At 44.6% G+C, this 22,155-nt stretch overlaps 3 protein-coding genes across 6 annotated transcripts in view; 1 reads left to right on the top strand and 2 right to left on the bottom strand.

Annotated features, from left to right (window-relative positions):
- The window catches only part of FRYL (FRY like transcription coactivator), a 303,326-nt gene extending 296,847 nt beyond the window's left edge, over positions 1 to 6,479 (top strand). For all 4 annotated transcript variants that reach the window (XM_047091763.1, XM_047091761.1, XM_047091762.1 and 1 more), the window contains 3 exons: positions 2,689 to 2,799; positions 3,888 to 4,078; positions 4,403 to 6,479. In XM_047091763.1, the coding sequence (XP_046947719.1) occupies positions 2,689 to 2,799; positions 3,888 to 4,078; positions 4,403 to 4,661 (561 nt within the window). In that variant the 3' untranslated portion in view covers positions 4,662 to 6,479. The remainder of the gene's footprint in view (positions 1 to 2,688; positions 2,800 to 3,887; positions 4,079 to 4,402) is intronic.
- A 3,403-nt stretch (positions 6,480 to 9,882) lies between these two features.
- Positions 9,883 to 14,482, bottom strand: ZAR1 (zygote arrest 1). Its single transcript, XM_047091951.1, has 4 exons — positions 13,529 to 14,482; positions 11,847 to 11,939; positions 11,483 to 11,557; positions 9,883 to 10,026 (listed from the first exon to the last, which is right to left on the bottom strand). Exons 1-4 carry the CDS (start codon positions 14,480 to 14,482, stop codon positions 9,883 to 9,885), a joined length of 1,266 nt encoding a protein of 421 aa, XP_046947907.1.
- Positions 14,483 to 15,876: 1,394 nt separating this feature from the next.
- Positions 15,877 to 21,168, bottom strand: SLC10A4 (solute carrier family 10 member 4). The gene is made up of 3 exons (XM_047090713.1): positions 20,573 to 21,168; positions 19,598 to 19,808; positions 15,877 to 16,389 (listed from the first exon to the last, which is right to left on the bottom strand). Exons 1-3 carry the CDS (start codon positions 21,166 to 21,168, stop codon positions 15,877 to 15,879), a joined length of 1,320 nt encoding a protein of 439 aa, XP_046946669.1.
- Positions 21,169 to 22,155: the final 987 nt, after the last annotated feature.

The following is a 22,155-nucleotide window of genomic DNA, read 5'->3' as shown; positions in this document are numbered from 1 at the left end:
AGTTACTGTGCTATTGTAAAAATTGGAAGTTTTTAAAAAACTGAAACATTGAGAAAATAATTGTATACTCTCAATAAATGAGTTTCACATTCATTATCTCTGTCCTTCCATGTGTGTCTTGTACATGCTCTCATTATCCCCATTTTGCAGATGAGGAAACCGAGGCTCAAAGAAGAAAATTTATCTAAAATCAGTAAGAAAAGAGTTAGAATTAAGATTCCAGTCTAGGCAGGCTGACTCCGAATCCCGCACTGTGTCACAAGGAGACTGTCTAATCACCCATGTAAGGAAAGAAACAAGGGAAAATAAGGAATTAACCCCTAAACTAGAATTGGAGTCTTTGGCTCTGTCTTTGCCACTGTTTAACTACATGGCTTGAGCAAGAAAGATAAACTCCTTTTTTCCTATATGAATTAGGTGATTAGACTAAATGATTTCTTACATCCCTCTGCCTTGAAGAAAAGAAGTTCCATCTCCAAGAGTTTAAGTGAGTTCTAGCTCAAGGCTTTCTACTAAGTAAAAACTGTACATTTAAGACTTTCATTTATATCTTATTTCTCCTTTTATATTTAGCTCCTTGAGACTGGGGACACTTTTTACACATTACTAGTATCTGTTCCAGTGTACCAGAATAGTCTTTTGCATAATAAATATTTATTTTAAAATAAATGAAAAAAGAATGCACCTGCAAATTTCAATATACTTAAAAAGCAGTAATTCTCAATCTGGAAAGCTGGCATATTTAGAGTAATTTCTGGTAATTGAGAACTATAGAATTAATTACATTTGTGTTACCTCCTACAATTGTGGTGATCATAAACTTTATCATGATTTCTTTTCCATTACATCCCCAAGTAGATGCTATGGGTGTATGCATAGAGAGCCAGTTCCATTTTTTATGCTAATAGAAATGAGAAAAAGTATTTGCCACTCAAATAGTTGTTACTTTCCATATAAAACTGTGTAAAGGAGAACCTCAAACTCAGATATGCTAATGTGTTTGACATTGGATTATGTTCCACTGGTGTTCACTGAATGACTATCCACGTAATTTATGATAAGCAGTAGGAAGCTAAAGTTCACCTTTGCTTAGCAAATCCCTTCTAAATTGATAGGAATAAATGTTATATAAACAGTCCTTCAGAGGACACTATTTAGAAAAGCACGCTTCAAAAGGGACTCTTAGAAGCAATATTTATGTTATGGCAATTGCTATTTTAATTAGAAATCATCCTTCTCTATTAACGAGGCTAGGTCCAAATTGCTATAGATATTTGATTGTAGTAATTTTTAAATAGTCCATAAACTCGATGTTTCACTATGTATCTTATATACATCATCTGACTCAAACCCAGTTGGGTCAAACTTCTGAAGCTCCCTAAATTGCATTTGGGAATACAATTTAAAACCCACATCCGCTGTTGATATCTTACATTCTGACTCAGCACCAATTATGGCAACATAGGACCTAATTAGTAAGGGTAGGAAGCCTAGAATGACCCACACCAAAGATGATATTCTCCTAGGTATTTATAAGAATATAGGCCGATTCTTTTCTGAAAACAGTAATGCATTTATTTTCTAATCAGAAATTTTCCACTTTACTAATGGAAATTTTATGACATTTGGTTTCTTTCACAAGTTTTCCCAAGATCACATCAGTTCAATTTTCTCCTGTAGTTTTCACACGAGAAATTATAGCCTACATGTAATTTAGTTATTTGGCAAAGAGTTAAAAACACCCTGTAACACTTGTTACCGTAAGCGTATAAAAAGTTTTGTTCTGGAAATAGAAAAGTTTTCTTTTGGGTGCAATTAAATGTTCTTCAGTTTGCCTGGGACATCTGTGACCCTAGTTAAAATGATTTCTTACACTAATTCTTGGTCTTTTTCTTCCTTTGTATTTTTTGTGACCCGATCTCCTTCTTGCTTAGCAAATGGAAATTCTAGCAGTAAGTGATTTGTCTTAATTTATAGACTTATCCGTGTCAGACAAACTGATTTTCATTTGCCATTTGTGACCTAGCAGTGTTTTGTCCTGGATTACTCTAAGAGTAGTGTGTGTGCTTCAGTTCTGCCGTAGCCCTAATCCATGAAACGTCGGTCCTATATAGATGAAGGTTCCATCATTAATATGTACAACTCGCAGTCGCCTGTTTGTACATCTATAAACTAACATCTTTGAATTTTGAACATCAAAGTGCGTATGTTAATTTCATGGTCTCATTTCAATGAGATTACAAGGTTTGGGGTTTTTTTTTTTTTTTAGAAAAATCATTTTTAGGTAAGAGGTAATCCACTGTTACTTTGCTTTATCAAGCATTTGTTGATAAATGCTGTGAGATGAACATCTCGATGGGGCAAAAGTATATGCATTTGGACATTTTTTTCATTATGAATTTTATTTAAAGCATTTTATAGATTGCCTGCTGAAAAATTTTTTGTCTAATGTGGAAATGTGCTTCATGCTAAGTGAATTATGTAACCAACAATTTAATTTATATTTTAATCCCAGTCTTCAAAGCATCTTTCATCACCTTCACACTGTATTAACTTGCTTACTGCAGAGAAATAAATGCCAAGATAATTTTAACATAATTACTTAAATATTTTTATTGGAAATACACTGTCTAATCAAACCTCATGGAGAACGGTATCTGAATTTAACACAGTGTTATTTACTCCTAGGGCCTGGAGCTCTGTCGAAGGCTGTACAAACTACATTTTCAGTTGCTGCTTCTGTTCCAAGCCTACTGTAAATTGATCAACCAAGTAAACACAATAAAAAATGAAGCAGAGGTAAATATTCGATTGTAGTAGGAATAACTGATTCTAGAATATGAAAACATGATACATATATTCTTTGTAAAAGAGTTTATGTCAAGAGTCACTTACAGTGAAACCTTTTTTCCACAATTGTCTTTTTAAAAGCAAATGATGTGCTGTTTCGGAACCTATCAGTAAATAAGACAGCAGGTAGCCAGTGGCCTTGAAAGGTTCAAGACCTTAAAGGTCACAGCAGCCACAACAGATCATCTGTAACCAAAAGTCAAAAAAAGCACTTCAACTCAATGAAGTCATAAGTTAAATTATGAAACCCCTCCCCGCCCCAAACATCTTGTACATATATTTTTGTAGTTCTGGTTGTACACATAAGAATGAACATATCAAAAACACTTTGAATGTTGGGAGTCGCGTAATGAATAGGCTCAAAGGTGGTGACTTCAGTCTTTTTCCCCCCTTGCCCACACTGGTACTGAAACAGAAATGCTTTAACTTTTGTTAAATGGTTAAATAAATTAAAAAATATATACTGCTTTATATAAAATACATACTGGTTTATATAAAATACATATATAATCTAAAATATTTCAAAGGTAAATAACCTTTTAAAATATAAAGACTTTGCTGTCAAGAAAATTCACGACCTCCCCCCCCCCCAGCAGTGAATTTTTACTATCCAAGATATAAATCACATGTTAAAACCAATACAAACACTGGAACAAAAAACAAACAACAAAAAAAACATTGGTTACAGCCTGTTTTATTACAACTATCATAAACATTTATTATAACCTGTTTGTTTCTTTAAGTCATGTCTGTGCCCAGAGTGGGGCTCAAACTCAGGACCCTGAGATCAAGAGTCACATGCTCCACTGGCTAAGCCAGCCACGCGCCCCTATAACCTGTTATTTATCAAGAATATTTAAAGACTACAATTTGGTGGCTGAAAATATAACAGAGAACTTGAAAAATTAAGTTTACCACTTGTAGATCTTTAAGAGAAGCTGCTGCTACCATCAGATGTATCTTCAGAGCCAATTAAATGCTCTTCTTGTTACTGAATATACAAATAGATCGTTTTAAGGCATATTCATTTGTTCTAGGTCATCAACATGTCCGAGGAACTTGCCCAACTGGAAAATATCCTCAAAGAAGCAGAGTCTGCTTCAGAAAATGAAGAAATTGACATTTCCAAAGCTGCACAAACTACGATAGAAACTGCCATTCATTCTTTAATTGAAACTCTGAGAAATAAGGAGTTTATTTCAGCTGTGGCACAAGTCAAAGCCTTCAGGTAAAGCGTGAAGGGATTTCAAGGTGTGGTGCCTCTAAACCCGCACTGGCGTCTTACAGCGATTGGGTCGGGTTTTCAATTTGCTGCGTCCGTAGCGCGTCTTTGTGAAAGTATGACAGCTTTGTCCACAGTTCTCACTGAAATGACGCCACTTTTAGACTTTGTTCACTCTCTAGAGGTTTTCGGTAACACGTTTGCCCAAACCTGCAAACAGATCCTCAGTGATTCACAAGGAGATTCTGTTCTAGGTATTAATTTAAAACGTGGTTAATATTAACCATTGCTTGACGGAGTCTCAGGACTTAAAAATATTGTGTATTTCAGATCTCTCTGGCCGAACGATATCTTTGGCAGTTGTGAGGATGACCCTGTGCAGACGCTGTTGCACATCTACTTCCATCACCAGACGCTGGGCCAGACGGGGAGCTTCGCGGTCATAGGCTCTGACCTGGACATGTCAGAGGCCAACCACAAACTGATGGAGCTCAATCTAGAAATAAGGGAGTCCCTACGCATGGTGCAATCATACCAGCTCTTAGCACAGGCCAACCCAGTCGGAACTTTGGTGAGCACCGGATTCTGAGAAGCTTCCAGGCGTTTAGGGAAGACACTAAACTGAAGATGATGCAGAATATTCATGAGCACCTTTTACGAACCCTCGCAGTTCACGGACAACCCTTCCTGGCGGCATCCACGACCACGGCGTAGCTGATGTCAAACCGGTATCAGAGTCAAAGATCTAAGGAAGAAAAAAAAAAAAAGAAATCTAATGGCTGCCAATACCTCCTACAATAACCGTATGAAGAAGGAGTTTTTAATTCCTTAACCTAGGTGAAAAGAAAAGGGCTAAGAGTGATGCGTACAAATACATTACTTTCTGGAGAAAGAAGAGAATTCTAGGACTGTTTGCAATAATGGCCTCTAATACTGAGACGTTGGAAAGCAGGTGACGTGAGGCTAAAACCCAGGCTCGTTCATTTTAGCTGAAAACCTGCAGGGCTGTGTGGATGCTCCACAGTCGATGCTTCATTATCTACGTGAAGAACCTTTAGTCGGAGAGACTTCTTTGCAAAAACCATTGACTTTTTTTCAACACGTGGGATGAGGGTGTGGGTGTTTTGTTTTTTAGTCTGTACAAGGGATTGTGTGTGCGTGAGCTGGGATGTGTGAATATGTGACAGTCCTATTTTCAAGGTATGGATGTTTGGTGATAACGTGTCAGCATGCCTAAAAGAGCACTGCAAGATTATTTTTGAAGAAATTTTATTTTATTAGATCTAACTCTTCATAGTGTGTAAATGTTAGAACATTTTAATAATATTTTAAAACTGGGCTTTCCCGGTATTTCGAAAAGAAATAATATATCTGTTAATGTTATTGGAATGCTGCTCAGCTCTCTGACCAGTGCTTACATTACGATTGTTGATAACTAACCAAAGTAGATGCCTGCAGAGACTTTAAAATGTAAAATAAAGATGTATGCTGCCCGTCAGCTATTCTCATTAGGAAAGTTAACTTATTTTACTCCATAATTATTATAGAAACTGTATAGATTAAAACCAGTATTGTACGTTTGTGCAATGCACTGTTATACAAGAATAGGTGTACAAAGCTAAAGAAAAGAGCGTGGTCACTGATGGTAGAATATAAGACTTGCGGGCTCTGAAGTCTGCAGAATTCAAGAAGAGAGATGCAAACCCAGTTTTATATGTTCATTCAGGACTCCCGTGTCTCACCCAAAAGGAACCTGGGGCTATGGGGGAAAATGAAAGGAAGCCTGAAGACTGACTACCAAAACATGCAATATACTTACTCACTGTCTAAGTCTGTAGCATAACACGAACTGGATTCTCTGTCCTTTTTTAAATAGCATTTTGTAAAAGAAATGAATGTAGTCCCACAACTCCTCTGATTTGAAAGGAACACCTTGTATTTTTTATAGGCATCTCTTATCCACTGTGACTTTCTTTTAAACTGGGCTCTGTGACCGCAGAGTTTAGAATGTAGAAATGAAATGCTTAGCTTTGCCTTTTCTTGGGGGTGTGGACCCTGCCAGAAATGTAATTATGCTCAAGTGCATTAATTGAAGGCACTGTGCACGCCGTTGGACTGCTGACTATAGTTATGTTACCTGTAAAATTCCATAACTGGTCACGGCACATTCGTAATCACTGTATTTTTTGACCCTGATAAAAAAAAAAAAAAACAATTATTTTGATGGTGTTCTGGTACTGTAAATGGTGTCCTTTAAATTATTTAATAACTTTTGGGTGTGGGGCAGGAAGAGAGGGATGGTGTCCAGAGACCCCCCCCCCACACTTTACATCCTATCTTACCATCCCCTATCTTACCATCACCCTCTTATATCCTTTTTGTTAAAATAAAAAGCATTGTAGCTGTTGGTTTGTGTTGTATTTTAAAGGTCAATGATTACAATGTGCATCATTTAGGGACTTTGCAAATATGATCCTTGTTCTTAAGATAAATTTCCCTAAAAGGGGGAGAACGAAGTTGAGAACAAATGAGGTTGACTATTACCCAAACCAAACCCTGAACAGTTGGAATTTCCTTTTCATGTGTATGTAGCTAAATCTATTAATAAAGTAATATGATGAATATACCTACAGAAAGCAAGATGCAAATATAAAGTCATCAGGATGGTCCCTTTTGCATTTAACAAAAATGTATCAAGTGTTTAATTTATTAATTACCTTATGCAGTTCTGATCAAGCCCTTTGTGCTTGTACAACCTTTTTCTTTTGCCCCTTAAGTCGATCATTTTTTAAGTAGTAAGCTTGTAAAACAACACCAAGAGAAGGGATCTGGCAGTTTCTTCATTCGGCTTCTAAAATAGAAAGCAAACGCCTTTTTTTTTTTTTTTAAACACAATTTAGAAAATATTTTCTACTTTTAGTGATCTAGAGGGTACTGTACAACCCACAGCCTACCATAAATTTAGGAAATAAACATTCATTCTCTTGGAACAGACACCAAAGCCACAGTGAGCCTTCCACGTTTGGATCCAGGAGAAGTGCTCGTACACCGTGCCGTTAGAACCCACGTGAAAAGAAACAGGATATTAGAATCAACATAATTATCATTGTACTTCATGGCATTTATACAGATTTTTTTTTTTTCAAAAGAACCCACTGTCCCCTTAGCAAATGTATGAAATACGGAGAAAAGTGGAATCACTGACACCCAGAGAAAACAGTATTCTGAGCTATTTCCTTCTAGGCTCTCAATCTCTTACTAAAAAAAAAAAAAAAAGTGTGTGTGTGTGTGTGTGTGTGTGTGTGTGTGTGTATATATATACACACACACATTTTATAAATTTCCTTCGTACACAGTTTGATAGCACTTTCTAGTTGCTAGAACGTCATCACCACAACTTTTATAACAAAGATGTCTTTGTGCAGCATTGTTCAATGCCAGCTAAATCTAAGTAAAACCTACTTTGATCCTTGCTGTCCTCTCGACTGTAAAATACGTTAGTTGCTCTGTTTGGAAAAATAATGATAAGCTACTTGACGTAACTACCCATATTGATAGCCTTAGGTGTTATTTCTATTGTCCCCTCACTCATTCCACAAGTGTTTACTGAGTGCACTTGCACAAATAAGTTTCCCTGTCCCTATCCTCAACCAAACCAGTAGGAACGGGTGTTAGAACATCGCCCTCCCCCACACCTAGAGCTGTCATTCATCCACTGTACAGCTAGAGTGATTATTTCTTTTTAACACACCTGTTAAAAAGCTTTAATGGCTTTGGGGCGCCTGGGTGGCTCAGTTAAGCGTCCGACTTCAGCTCAGGTCACGATCTCACGGTCTGTGAGTTCGAGCCCCGCGTCAGGCTCTGGGCTGATGGCTCAGAGCCTGGAGCCTGCTTCCGATTCTGTGTCTCCCTCTCTTTCTGCCCCTCCCCCGTTCATGCTCTGTCTCTGTCTCAAAAATAAATAAACGTTAAAAAAATTAAAAAAAAAAAAAGCTTTAATGGCTTTAAAACCTTCTAGTGAATTCTGAGGACAAAGACCAGTCCTCCTGAGCAAGGCCTAAAAAATCCCCCCAGTCTGGGCATACTATCACTTGCCATCATGCTCATCCTTGTCCTCCACAGCATTCTACCACTTCGGCTTCCTTCTGGTTTTCACTGCCACTGGGCCTTTGCACATGCTACCTTGGTCTGGAAAGTTTCTCCTTCCCCTCTTCAACTAATTCAACTCACCCAAACTTCAGGTCAGCCCAAGAGTCATTTTTCAGGCAAGTGTTCCCCTGACCTCCCTAAATATGATCCTCTATCACAGGCCTCTATCAATTGACCAAGTAGCTCTTTCCTATTAGGTGGCAGGAACTCCATGTTCCTTTTTTTTTTTTTTCAATGCAGAAAATAATGGCCATCTACCCACTACACTGGAAGCTCCATAAGGGCAGAGGCCACATCCGTGTTTTTGCAAAGTACAAGCCTGACCCAGGTGGTAGTTCCATACTTCAATTCCATAAGCAATCCCCAGGGTGCTTGTTAAAATGCCTCAGTCCCAGATAGTGATTCAGTAGGGATAGGGGCCTTGGACTCTGTTTTCACAAGCACCTTCCTAAGTCCATATGAATTCTGAGGGGACTTCCCATTGCTCTAAGGGTTCAAGAGACCTCAAACTCCATTTACGTTCCTTATTCCTCACATTTGTCTACACCCAAGCATCCAAGATCTTAACAGACATAGCTAAGGTCATAAGGGTTAACTTAAATGGGATAAGAAAATTGGAAGGAAGGGGCATCTGGGTGGCACAGTTGGTTAAGCATGTGCTTTTGGCTCAGGTCATGAGCTTACAGTTTGTGAGTTCAAGCCCCACATTGGGCTTGCTGCTGTCAGCACAGAACCCGCCTCAGATCCTCTGTCCCTCTCTCTCAACTTTAAGGAAAAAAAAAAAAAAATCGGAAAGAGGCATAATTAGTAACTGGTTCCAGTTATGTGGTTTCCATAAACTATTAAACCAACAACCCTCAGCTGATTTCATTACAAGTCCCTGAGGGCTCTAGACAAACTGCCATCCCCAAGCAGGAGAGCTCTGGGAGCAGGGCCTTAGTATTTTCTTGGGAGTCCTGTAGAAAGCCGGCAGGTGCAGCTAGGATACGAATTCCTAGGTTAGTTTGCAGTTATACAAACTACAGGACAAGGACCTAGCCTAAGTAGTCGGTTAACTTGAAATCTAAGTACATTTAATAGGCTTATTTTTAAGTTACCACCTGAAGTCTTAAAGAAGCTGCCCATGGCCACCCCGTTCTGGTCCCCACCTGTACCCTATGTGAAATTGTGATCAACCAGTCCATGTGGTTCATAGCCTCCCTCCCCACTAGATGCCACCCACAGCTAGCCAGCCGCTCAGGGGGCAACCCAGAGTCAGAACCCTAACTCTCCTCATACATTAAGGCCTCACTCTAAACTCCACCTCACCCAGAAAAACGACTTTAATGGTGACATGGCTGTTCATTCAATCAGCATCTTGCTTGTAAGCTTCAGCCCTACAGACATACATAGGCAGGAAACCTGACAGCTGTGAGGCCCTCTAACAAAGTGACAGACCCAGACTGTTAGCATGAGCAGCTTTCAACTTAAAAAAAAAAAAAAAAAAAATCTTCTGCAATTTATCAATTGTTTTGCAATACTTTTATTTGAAGGCTCTGTCAAAAATACAGCCTTTCATGAAGTATTTTGAGAAGGAGAGGCATAAGGAAGGAGCACGGAAAAAAGCTAACGTGTCTGCTTCACTAGCTCACGTTCAAGTTGGCCCATCCGTTTACATTCATTTAAATGATGTATTTGAAGCTGAAAGTGCTGTCACAGGATAGGCGTTTGCCCTTGCATCTCCCACACAAATCTTGACGGTGGGGCCTTTTAGGGTCAACGTGGCGGAGTTTTACAGGGCAGGAGCATCTAGTCTGTTTACAACTCTGAAAAACCAAAGTGAGAAGCACATACAGAAGATAAACCCATGGTCACTTCCTCAAACTTCAAAGTTTTTTTTCTAGTCCATCCAAACACTTACTGAACACGCTCTAAGCAAGGCCCTGTGCTAATCTTGTTCTGTCTGCACCCCTTCCAGCAAGGGGAGGATAAAGAATAGAGGGTGTTTAACCAGGTGGTCATGGTCTCATGTTGCATAGGATTCAGTTTGGACTTGTGAACTTTTTGAAATACAGTTATCTAAAAGGAAAGCTCTTCCTGCACTTGAAGGGTGGAGAAGAAGCAAGCATGGGAGAGGAGTCAGACAAGGAAAGCTAAGGTGTGAGGCCAGGGATTAGGAACAAACTGTGGGTCAAGCCTAGCACCAGGGGAGGGAGGGGTGTGGCGGCTGGGGGCGGGGGGGGGTGTGTGGCGGCTGGGGGCGGGGGGGGGTGTGTGGCGGCTGGGGGCGGGGGGGGGTGTGTGGCGGCTGGGGGCGGGGGGGGGGGTGTGTGGCGGCTGGGGGCGGGGGGGGTGTGTGGCGGCTGGGGGCGGGGGGGGGGGGTGTGTGGCGGCTGGGGGCGGGGGGGGGGGGTGTGTGGCGGCTGGGCGGGGCGGCTAGGGGCGGGGACGGACCTTGCCCTCACCTCCACCTGCTGCAACTGACCTGAAGCGGACACTGAAAGCAGTGCAGCAACCACAGAGGCGAGAGCGAGCAGTTGAGGGATCCATCCCACTTTAGAACCTGACCCTGCTCTGCCCCATTGACACCATTTTCCCACACTTGGGCTCTCTCCCCCCCACCGTAGTGTGTGAGGCTTCCAACATCCAACCTGATTGGAGTGCACGGATTAGGCTGTGTCAACGGACACATCAGGCTCCACTAGCTTGTGCTAACAGGCAAGTTCAGTCACCTCTTAGATTATCTAAGCCCCTGAGCACAGTGCAGCTTACAGTTAATAGTAAACCAGCAATGTTACTAGTTAGCCCCAGAAAGCTGGGCAGCTTAGATTTACTTGAACAGAAGTCATCCTCCCTTTGCCAGCACTCAGGCAAGACAAACTTTAAAACCCATGCTTCTCCTAAATACCCTAACTTGGGTATGTGCCTCATAAGAAGCATTTCGGCTAAACAGACAACTTTCACCACCTCACGTTAGTAGAGACGTATTCGATTTTTGATCTGCTTTCTCACGTTAGACTGACTGAGTACCAGGTAAGGCAGACCTTCTTCCATGTTGCAGGTGAGGTAATAGGCTCTAAGGAGATTAACATGACCGGAAGGAAACAAGACCCCAAGACCCCGTTTCCCAGTTGAGTATTATTTCCATAATCTCCACCGAAAAGCAGTCAAAACCTAGGTCACTGGGAACCTAGCCTCCTTAAAGAAATACCTTCAAGAAACTACACCCAAACCCTCTACCAACTACCCAGTTCAGACACAAAATGTGAACATTCAATTTACTTGACACGTGATATCCTCCACTCGGTAAGGGTTGTAAGACTTCTGACAAGTTCTGCAGAACTGCTTGAAGTAAACCTGTGATGAGAGAAGAAAACACTTAAAGCAAAACCCTCTCGACACTCAATGTCAAAAAGCTGCCAGTTCAGGGGCACCTGGGTGCCTCCATCGGTTAAGCGTCCGACTCGCTTTCGGCTTGGGTCATGATCTCCCGGTTTTGTGGGTTCAGGCCCTGTGTTGGGCTCTGTGCTGACAGCACGGAACCTGCCTGGGATTCTTGGTCTCCCTCTCTCTCTGCCCCGCCCCCGCTCATGCTCTGTCTCAAACTTAAAAAAAAAAAAGCTGCCAGTTCCTTGGTGTTTCTTACCTTGTTGGTGCCCTGCACACACCACACGTAGGCGCTTTCCCATCGGATGTTGCAATCCTTGCAGTGATAGTAGCCATACTTCTGCTCTAAGAACTGAGCAAAAAGACAGCGGAGTTTAACCCACAGGATATCCAAATTAGCCTTCATTTCAGAAGCTGCGAAGGATCGGTTTGCTGTTCAAAATTAGCAACCGCATTCCAGATCACGGAGGAAAGCAGGCTCAAGGTTTGAATTGGTCTCTCCGATGTAGTAATTGGGGGAGCTAATAGCTTAATCAAGCGCAGAAGCAAGCATGAGCCTAAAAATGTATTCCAGATTAGCTTGGTTCATAAAGCAAACCGACTGGCAAGTTGCTAAGTAGGTATTTTCCCTCTGACACGCAAGGGAAAAGCCAAACATCTAGGCTTCTCTAAACCTGGAGATTCTTTAAATCTTTAAATTTAAATTCTTTAAAATCTTTAAATCTCTAAACCTACAGATTCTCTGTAGGATAAAGTCTAATTTTAGAACACACACATGTGAAAGTGGTTAAGCTGAAGAAAAGGAGGAAGATTCTGTGTCCTAAGACACTTGAAAGATGTTCACTCAGAAGTCCATTCTCTGTGCTGCCAGTTCAATTTCCAAACAGTGCTAGGAATCTATTGTGGATAAGCCAGAATTCATATTTAACATGAACTAAAGTAGTACTGCCTTATTCTTAAGCTTCTCCTCTTCCCTCCCGGTGAGAAACACATTATGAACAACTGCTTGGAGTCAGACCTTTAAGTGCGCTCTGAAGTTCCTGCCAATTCTACCACAATTTCATAGGTGAGCAAACGCAGGCCCAGGACAGGTACGACTGAAGATCACACGTGGTTTACATTACACATAGCTTCTGTGGAGCTCCACTCACTCCTTCTCTCTTCCCCTGCCCCCAACAGCCCTGGGCCGACCCCAAAGGAGGCCTCCAGGCCTCTTCCTACCCCTGCCTTTCCACTTACCCAGGGTTACCACTTCCCTCAGCACACGCCAGCTCTTTAGGGTTCAGCTGGCCCTCCAAACCTGCTGCTCTCAGGCCGCAATACACAACAGCCGAAGGCCCAAACACTTTAGCAGTGTTGAGTTTCTGAATAAGGGTGCTTTCTAGGACAAGGGAGACCATTCATAGCTCTAGCTCCCGGTGGAAGCTTGGAAGATTCAGGCAAGAATCAGGGGAGAGCTGACCAGGCAGGACCCCAGGAAATGACCGTTACGGCTTTTGCCATATTGCATTGAGATAGAGTAGGATCCTTGGGAATCGGTTCTCCCTGCCAGCAAGTTCTCCTTCTGATCTGCTGAGTACCCCTCCTAGATCGTCCAAACGCGAAATCCACACTGGACCACGTGCCCACAGTCAGGGTTTTATACAGTAAATACGCTCAGAATAAGAGTTATCAGGGCGCCTCCCTCGCCAACCTGCGGAGCCCACGTTCCACAATCGCCAGCAACAACAATCAGGCCGCACTCCCTGAATTCTGCCGTTGGAGGGGCACCTGCTGCTGGGAGCGGCTGCGAAGAGCCACACAGGCTTGGCGTGCGCCTGAGAAAGCTGGCGCCTCCACGTGCGCGAGCAGCCACCCGGCGAGGGCAGCGACAGGATCCAGGAGGAGACCACACCCCCGGGGCCCTCCCGAGTCCGTTCCCTCCAGCCGCCTGAGCCTCACCTGGAAGCGCGGCCTCTCCTTGGCCTGCTCGGGGCTCCGCGGCGACGACCTCTGGCCTGCGGCGTCCCGGGCCTGCCCCACCGGCGGGGACTGCTCCGGACCCCTGGGCGGGCGCCGCTGGGCCGCCTCGTCACCCCGGGCCTCCCGCGGCTGCAGCCCGGCGCCCGGCGGCTCCCAGCTCTTCCGCACCGCGGCCTGGGCCGCGTCGTCGTCCCCCTCCTCCTCCTCGGACTGCGACCGTTGGGGCGTCTTCCTCGCCGACCCCTCTCCCTCCTCGGGGCCTCGGGGCCTCGGAGGCGGGGTCCTTCGCTCTCCCTCGGGCGCCCCGGGCCGCTGCTCCCCCGCCGCGCCGTCGGCCCCTTCCAGGAAGGTGGTGAGGCGGCGGGAGGCCACGGGCGAGTACACGGCGACCGTGCGCGGGAAGCGCACGGTCCGAGGGGCGCCGCTCGGGGGGCTGCCCTGCTCGGGGCCCCGGCGCGCCGACTGCGGGGACCCCGAGCCGCCCGCGCCCGCCGCGCCCGCGGTGCCGGGCCCGGCCGGGGGGCCGGAGTCGCGGACCCTGCGCAGCAGCGTGCGCCGCCCCAGCGAGCACTGCACCGAGGCGTCGCGGCGCGGGTTCACCTGCACCGCCACGTCCCGGCTGCTGGCCCTGCGGGGCCGCGGGCCGAGGTCCGGGCTCACCTGCGACAGGAGGGCCATGAGCTGCGCCCGCTGGTAGCTGTCGAAATACTCGGCGGCCGTCAGCTGCCCGCAGCCCGGGAAAGCCGGCAAGGCCGCCCCGGCAGAGGAGGACGACGAGGAGGAGGACGCGGGAGCGTAGCCCCCGCCCCGGTGCCGCCAGCCGCCCGCCTCGCCCTTGCCCTTGGCGGTGGGCGGGTAGGGGTACGGGTATGAGTAGGGGACGCACGCCGGGTACATGTAGCCGTCCAGCACCTCGTCCCCCGGGGCAGCCATAAGCGCAGCCCCGGCCGCTCCCGCAGACGCCCTGCCCTAAATAGGCTGCCGGCCGCCGGCCCCACCGCCTGTCTCCGCGCTGCGCGGCCATCCGCACCTTTCCCGCCGCCCGCTCGGGTCCCCGGGTCCGCGCCGAGGTGGCCTGTCCCTGACCTTCGCTTTGTGGAAATGTACCACGCCTGGAGGCCGGCACAAACACCCTGACATGATCTGGAAAGGTTGCTTTCTTTGCGATGCAAGAACTGATTGGTAAGTGAGCTTGCCCGAGGTGAGGAGGAGGCCAAGAGAGCGCAATCACCCCGATTAGCTGTGCCAGGTGGTCCCCATACCTTGATTGTTCCAGGTGTCCGTGTCTGGCTAGTGAGCAAAAACGCAAAGGTTTGGGGAACTGCTTTGGGTCTGTTACCTAGGAACTCAGATTCTAGTTTAATGATCTCATAACTGCTCTGAGAAGTCTACCCACTGAACGCTTTGGGCAGGTGCACAGGGACAGCACTCAAGGCATCCACATCTGAGCTCATTGTTTTCTCTTCTCGACCCTGAAGCACGTCCTCTCCTCCCCTCCACTTCAAGCGGAGAGTCTATTGTTCTTCTCTGGGGTGGAGAGTACTACAGTTTTTCCTAAGCAAACCATCCCTCTAAAAGATTGATTTGGGGTGTGTTACATAAGTGCAGAGACAAAATCAGTCCCCAGCTGAGAAGACAATACCTTGTTCCCTGAGGGGGAAAAAAATGATAGCTGTTCATTACTAATAGATATCAGATCAAGTAATCAAATGCATTAATGTATTTTTTTTCTGATTTGATACAGGTTTGACAATAAAATACTGTATTTCATTGTTTAGTTGACCTGTTTGGGGATTTTTTTGAATACAGATCAAAATTCAACATTGTCAGGTATTTCTACATGGAGCAAGCACTTTTTTTTTTCTAACAACAATTACATTCAACTCAGTTATGGTTTACAAATTGCTTTACAAGTTATGTTTTACCAAAAAAACCAAAAAAACAAAAAACAAAACTTGTTTTTACTACCATAAGAGTGCACCCAAATTCTGCATTTCCAAGACCCTGTTTCCTAAGAGTGTATCTATTTGAAACAGTCCTAGAAATTGGTAATGATAAAAACCAAAGAGCACATGAACATGTTCAGGCTTTACTTCAGCAGTCCCGGGTGCAAGTTGTATTATGACATTGATGTGTAATTTGCGAAAGTGCTTGGTTAATACACCAGTACAACCTTACAACGGGAAGAAGGTCATAACTGTTACATGTATGATAATGTGAACCATGTGTTATCCTTTATGTAAACCACATTCACTACCACAGACGAAAAACATCATAAATATGAAGTAACATTTCAGCAAGATAGAAACTCCTCTGTATCTCCATGTTCAGAGAGAAGTCTGAGTGGTTTCCATCATAATTAAATTGTCAGCTTTCACTGTGCCATAGGAAGGGTCTGCCATTTCCTCTTCTTTTAGTTTCTTGTAAGAAATGTCTGTATCTTCATCTTCATCTAGAGGATCTCGCTTGTGTAATATCTCACTTCCATACACCTTATATATTAAAACAAAAATCCCTGCTTCTGCAGACTGGAAAAGGGCATACAGCAAAGGAAACATGTACATGCTTCCTATCAACTGCGGCCGAAAGGCCAGTTTTAGAATGGCGGTACAGAGCTGCACATTCTGACTCCCTGTTTCCAGGCACACGGTCCTCTTGCAGTTGGGTGGAAGACGGAAGAGAGTAGCTAAGCCGTAGCCTGAGGCATAGCCTGCCAAAGGCATGAAAATTGCTACCACGTAAACACTTGCGGGAATGCTCGCCAACAGTTCAGGTCCTAACATAGTGCCAGTCATTATGAAAAGGACCACCAGTGTCACTAGCAGAGACCACAGGGAGACCTAGTAATAGAAAATGACAAGCCATCAGAAACAAGATAGTCGGAAAGGAATTCAGGCAAGAGAATACTCGGCTCTTGGGAGAAGAGACCCATGTAGCCTCACCTCACACACAAAATGGAGATCTTTGCCCTAAGCAGTCTTTGACAAAGCACTTCTGAGGATGGATAGGTCACCTCATCAGGAGGAGTCCAGATCCTAGTTGGACAGTTCTGATTGTTTGGAGGCCTGTCCTTATGTCTAGTGACAATCTGCTTTCCTTAACAACTAGCCATCGTCTTGGATAGACCCTCAGGAGCATCACAGACCAGACTTCTGTTTTAAAAAACAGGAAGAAAAGGCTACTCGTCTCCAGCAGATTGTCTCTAGACTTTCACATAACTCTGTGGTGGGAGTCCTGACTGTTCAGAACATGTATTTAATTTGTGAATGTGCCTCTTCTAAACAGCAGTTAGAATAAAGCCTGATATACCAAGTATGGTCTGATGAACAGAGAGAGGAAAAGAAAAATTACCTTCCCTGAACAGGACCCCATGTTTTCCATAAGAGATATATCTCTGGTTGATCTCTGGTTTAACCCATGAGATAAAAAGCCACTAAAATGTATGAAACTTATAAAATAAATTAAAAAAAAAAAAACGTTTATAAAGGAGGACCTGGGCGGCTCAGTCTGTTGAGAGTCCAACTCGTGATTTTGGCTCAGGTCATGATCCCAGGGTTGTGGGATCAAGTCCCACTTGAGTGTGGAGCCTGCTTGAGATTCTCTCTTTCCCTCTGCCCCTCTCCCCCACCATTGCACTCGCTTGCTCTCTTTCCCTCTCAAATAAATTAAAAAAAATTGTTTTAAGTATGAAACTTAGTATGTGATATTTTCAAACTTGAAAATACTTTATATCTCAGAGAATTGATAGCAACACTGAAACAATCACCAACTCTTAGATTATGTAAGTGAAAAAAAAAAAACAAACAAACAGAAGATGTGAGGAATTCTTTGCAATTCTGCAACACCCCTTTTTCATCTATTTACGAGAAACATCCCACCTATACATCTCTAATGATGTTTAGGAATTCTTACATATAATGGAGTTTAGATACAACAATTGACTGTATAGAACACTGTCATCTTGATGTCTGGCTGATATAGTTCACTCATTCAAGTAAGACAAGCTGTGTAAATAGTAAGGTGGAAACCTAAAAATTCCTCTCTTCATTCTCCTTCAGATTAGTAGTTAGCTAGTTTGTTTGTTTTTTTTAATGGGGGTAGGAGGTGTTTGTGAGGGAAACTAGAGATCCAAAAGAACAGTTTAAGTGCTGATTCTGGTTCACTGGATATTTGAGGGAAACCTCTTTGCAGTCTGTGGGACTGGCATATACTTTATAATCTTTAAAAAATTACTTAAAATGTATCTGGGCTGGTAAAAAGTCTACCATAGAGAGTGCTAAAGTACTTATTATATAAGGTGCTCATGCTACAAAGGTACAATGGGCAGAAACCAAACAAACTATTATAAATCAAAAAAATTTTTTAAAAAGTAATCTCTGCACCCAATGTGGGGCTCGAACTCTCGACTCCAAGATCAAGAGTCTCATGTTCTACCAACTGAGCCAGCCAGGAACCCCTAAAACTTTTCTGATATTAAGTTTCAAAGTGTGTCCACATCAAAAGCTTTGACAGGAAATCTGATTCTTCATTGTGAAAATACTGGCACCAAAGTTTCTTTTGAACTATTTTAAATCATTTGGGTGAGCACTGACATTGAATGCTCATTTTAAAGTGTTTGCAAAAGTGTAAAAGTGTTATAAAACATACCTTATGAATGTTCTGGTTAAGGAGTAAGAATAGGTTCACCTTAAAGTTACCCAATCTTATTGAATTGTCTATTATTTAAATATATTTATCTGTTTTTAGCATGGGAATAACTTATTTGATTGATTTTCTCTTAGAATTCCTAAGATCTTGTAGTATTAGCTTAATGATTCAGCTTAATAAGTTCTTAATGCATCTTAAGATTATCTATGGGTATATTATGTATAACATATAAAATATATGCATATTTACATATACATATAAATTTATTACATTCAAAATATATATGTTTATTACAGAGCACAATTTTACTCATGGCTGGCTATATTTGCATAAAAGAACCCATTATTTTTCATGTTAATAAAAGTTAGCTCCTTTGAATAATCAAATTTTGGATTAATTATTTAAAATTAATGTATTTAATATAAGTAAAACACAAAAGATTATGTCTTTAAATCTACATAACTGAAACACTGGGGAAACTCTTTTTCTCTTCACTTGGCTAAATGAATTTGTGCATTTACAGTAATTAGTTATGTGTTTTATTTGATTAACTTCCTAAACTGGGAGTCCTACTCATGGTATACTCTTATTTACTATTTTTGAGTTTTCAAAGAAAGCTTAGTTGACAAATATTTAAATTTTTTCTCCAGTCAACAATTAACAAAATCTCTACTGCTACAAAAGGTATCATTTTTTTAAAACAAAGCAACATTGGAAATATTGCACAAAATAATAGGAATCCTCATTCTTTCACTAGCCTTAGAAACCACATGCGTTACCGCAATGGGGAAGGGAAAAGAAACACACAGATTTAATAACAGTAATACATTCTGCATTCTTTATCCAGGACCCACTTTTATTTTGTGCCTTTTTAAAGTCAATATTTTGTGCATTGTATGATATTCCCTCAATGTGATTTTTAAATTACTTTTGGTCCTATTAGGGTCAACTTATTTTTAGAAAATTAATAAAACATTTTAAAGAAACCTTCTACACAATTTCTCAGAATTAGAGTTCCACTTTTTTAAAACATAGGAATGCATTTCTAAAACACTGCTCAAGTTCAATTCACATCATTTCACTTCACCTGCTTTGATTTTTAGTAACACCACGATTCGTTAGTGGACAATATGTTGCCACTTAATGGCACTCTCATCTCTCTCCCTCCTGATATGTTTCCTCCTGTGAATACTAATTGCTCACTTATGCTCTTTTTAATTAAGTTATGTTTTAAGTAAAGCTATGAGTTTTTTGAAACTGCAAAAGGGAGAAGTTTTCTTTGTGGCACAAACTTTTTTTTTTTTTTTTAAGTTTATCCATGCAAGTTTATCCCTCTTTCCCAAACTTCTTAGCATTTCAGCTAGGGGTCAGAGACCAAGGACTCTCTACGAGTGACCTTACCTTCACAATGTAGTCTGCCACCCGGTTGTATTTGTATCGAATGAAGACCCCCAAGCCGATAGGGAGGAGAGTGCTGCAGAGGGTCAGGGTCACTGCCCCCAGAGGTAGTAATTGCACCAGAGGGGTGTCGATCCAAGCCCGGCTGTAGATCCACAGGCACAGGGGCATCAAGACTAGGGCCAGAAGCGTGGAGGAGATGGTCATGATGATGCTGCAGAAAGGGGAATGAACAGAATTCAGAATGGGCTCTGTGCCAACAGTCTCTCTTGCACATTGGATACAGGAGAAAGAAAGAGACTGCAAATCTGGAGTCTGAAGTCAGGGGTGAGAACCTGTTTCATCGGTGCCAAGAGAACAACACCCCTAAGCCCAACTGAAACATGAACCCCAGGATGGGGAGGTGGGGGGGGGGGTCGGATCTCAGGACTGCTGCCCCTGGCTTTATAAAGCCTACTGAGCTGGCTACAGTCTGGTTGATTCTGAGGGCAAGAACATCTTTCTTTTTTTTCATCCTCCAAAGCACCCTGTTAGACGTGGTAAGGCTGCTGAACACGACTTGTTGGATGGAACTCAATTATATTGTCCTCTGTATGAGATCACTTTCTTTACTGGGGCCAATAGCCCTATTTTGCTTTTGCATTTCCGGAGAGTCCTAGCTTCAGGCTTCCCAGTTCCCTTTGTCTTCTAGAAGCCGAGGACCTGCGCTGACAGCCCAAACTGGAGAAGGATGGTCCGAGAGCTGTGCAGGAAACCCCAAGGCAGTCGGCAGCCCTGTCCCCGTCTAGGTTTCTCCCCCCACAGCACTACCTCTTCACGTCCGCCTCGGCTTCTAAAGCCCGGGCGTCAACCCCTCGCTGCACTGTCGTCTTCCCTCTCCCACGCCTCTCTCCAACCGCCTCTCCTTCCTCTCCGTCTGAAACCCGCGGCTAAGCGCGGCTGCTTGGCAGGAGAAGACGCCTAAGGACCAGCCCGTACCTGAGGTTCATGTCGCCGTCAACCAGCAGGGACATGAGGTTGGATAGATTCCCGCCGGGACAGCAGCCGCACAGGAGCACCGCCACGGCGGCCACCTCGTTCAGCGAGAAGGCCAGGGCCAGCAGGAAGGCCAGCAGCGGCAGCAAGCCGAACTGGCAGAGCGCGGCCAGCAGCGCGCCCACGGGCCGGCGGATGTGCTCCCCGAAGTGGTTCACGTCCACCGTGCAGCCCAGGCCCAGCATGGTGATGCACAGGGCGGCTCCCACGAACACGTTCAGCCCGTGGTTCAGCGGCGTGTCCCAGAACGGGGTCTGGGGGTGCGCCCAGGAGTGGGGGAACAGGGACGGGCCCAGGCTGGCCGAGCCGCCCGCCGAGCTGCCTGCCGTCGGCTCTGGGGTGGGCGCGGGGCCGGGGCTGAAACCGACGCCGGGACTGGGCGCGAGGCTGAGCCCGGGGCTGGGGCCGGCGCTGGAGGCAGGGGTGACGGACAGGTCGGGGCCGGCGCTCAGGCTGCTGGCATTGGGCGACAGCGTGTAGTTGTCCGGCTGCAGCGAGGACGGGGCGAAGAGCAGCGTCGCGTTGTCGGGGCCGTCCATGGCGCCGAGGCGGGCGGCCGCGGCTCCGCTGTTCCCCGGCCCCGCGCGCCTCTGCCCGCGTCCTGCGGTGCCACCTGCCCGCGTCCGTCTGTCCGTCGGTCCGCAGCCGCAGGCGAAGCTAGGTGCGGAGCTCGGGCTGCGCGCCGCTGACGTCTCCGCGGCGTCGGGTACGGCGGGAGGTGGGGGGGGGGGTGGGGTCCTCCGCTGGCGGCACTTAAAGCGCAGCCCCCCAGGGTGAACCCAATCGCCCGGCCCCCGCGCCTGGCAGGCCCCGCCCCGCCGCCGGGTCCCTCCTTTTAATCACCAGTAAGTGGTTCTGTTAGAGTGCAGCCAGGGGCGGAACAAAGAGCTGACAAAGGACAAGAAGAAAAACCGTGCCTGGCTGCCGATCAAGTTCTGTGATGGGCTCTGCCCATTTCATAATGAAATCTGGAGACACGCACACGCGCGCGCGCGTGCACACACACACACACACACACAGACACACACACACAGGAAGCTTATCAATGCATGCACATGAACTGTATACACTGTTCGAAGAGCCTGCAACCCTGAGCATCGAGAAGGGTCCCGGACTTAATGTGAGCGGTTCTCTGGTAGCAAGACACAGTATCTGGCTTTCATTTACTGACAGGTTTTTTTTTTTTTTTAATTCTTTAAAAAAAATTTTTTTTTAAGTAATCTTTACGTAATTTGCTAACAGTTTTTAAATAAAATGCGTTCAGACTCAAAGTAGAAAGTAATAACAATACTGGGGGGTTGGCAAGTGCGTGTGCATTATTTCACTGGATTGTCACAGCAGAGCCTTGAGAGATGCTGTTAACTCGTTCTTACACGTGAGGAATCTGAGGTGCAGGGAAGTCTCAGCCTCAGCAGCCAAACCCACAGGTAGTGTCTGGATGAATGTGCATCTGGTATGTCCTTAACGAGGACCCTGGAGAGCTCTGCTAAGAAAAGGCTCTCTGGAAAATGTGTTTTGGGAGTTAC

The sequence above is a fragment of the Lynx rufus genome, unplaced genomic scaffold, assembly GCF_022079265.1.
Source record: "Lynx rufus isolate CCGP_SWC_20201006 ecotype Redwood Valley unplaced genomic scaffold, mLynRuf1.p SCAF_3, whole genome shotgun sequence".
NCBI classification, from domain to species: Eukaryota; Metazoa; Chordata; class Mammalia; order Carnivora; family Felidae; genus Lynx; species Lynx rufus.
This window is presented reverse-complemented; position numbering and strand designations above follow the sequence as displayed.

What these genes read in the sequence shown, in the direction of transcription:
- ZAR1 (XM_047091951.1), bottom strand. Translation starts at nt 14,482, where the DNA reads ATGGCTGCCCCGGGGGACGAGGTGCTGGACGGCTACATGTACCCGGCG. An exon ending in AGGAGAGGCCGCGCTTCCAG is followed by an intron (nt 11,940 to 13,528) that starts GTGAGGCTCAGG and finishes CTTTTTGCTCAG; the next exon opens with TTCTTAGAGCAGAAGTATGG. An exon ending in GTGTGCAGGGCACCAACAAG is followed by an intron (nt 11,558 to 11,846) that starts GTAAGAAACACC and finishes CTCTCATCACAG; the next exon opens with GTTTACTTCAAGCAGTTCTG.
- SLC10A4 (XM_047090713.1), bottom strand. Translation starts at nt 21,168, where the DNA reads ATGGACGGCCCCGACAACGCGACGCTGCTCTTCGCCCCGTCCTCGCTG. An exon ending in GACGGCGACATGAACCTCAG is followed by an intron (nt 19,809 to 20,572) that starts GTACGGGCTGGT and finishes CCCTTTCTGCAG; the next exon opens with CATCATCATGACCATCTCCT. An exon ending in TGGCAGACTACATTGTGAAG is followed by an intron (nt 16,390 to 19,597) that starts GTAAGGTCACTC and finishes TTCTATTACTAG; the next exon opens with GTCTCCCTGTGGTCTCTGCT.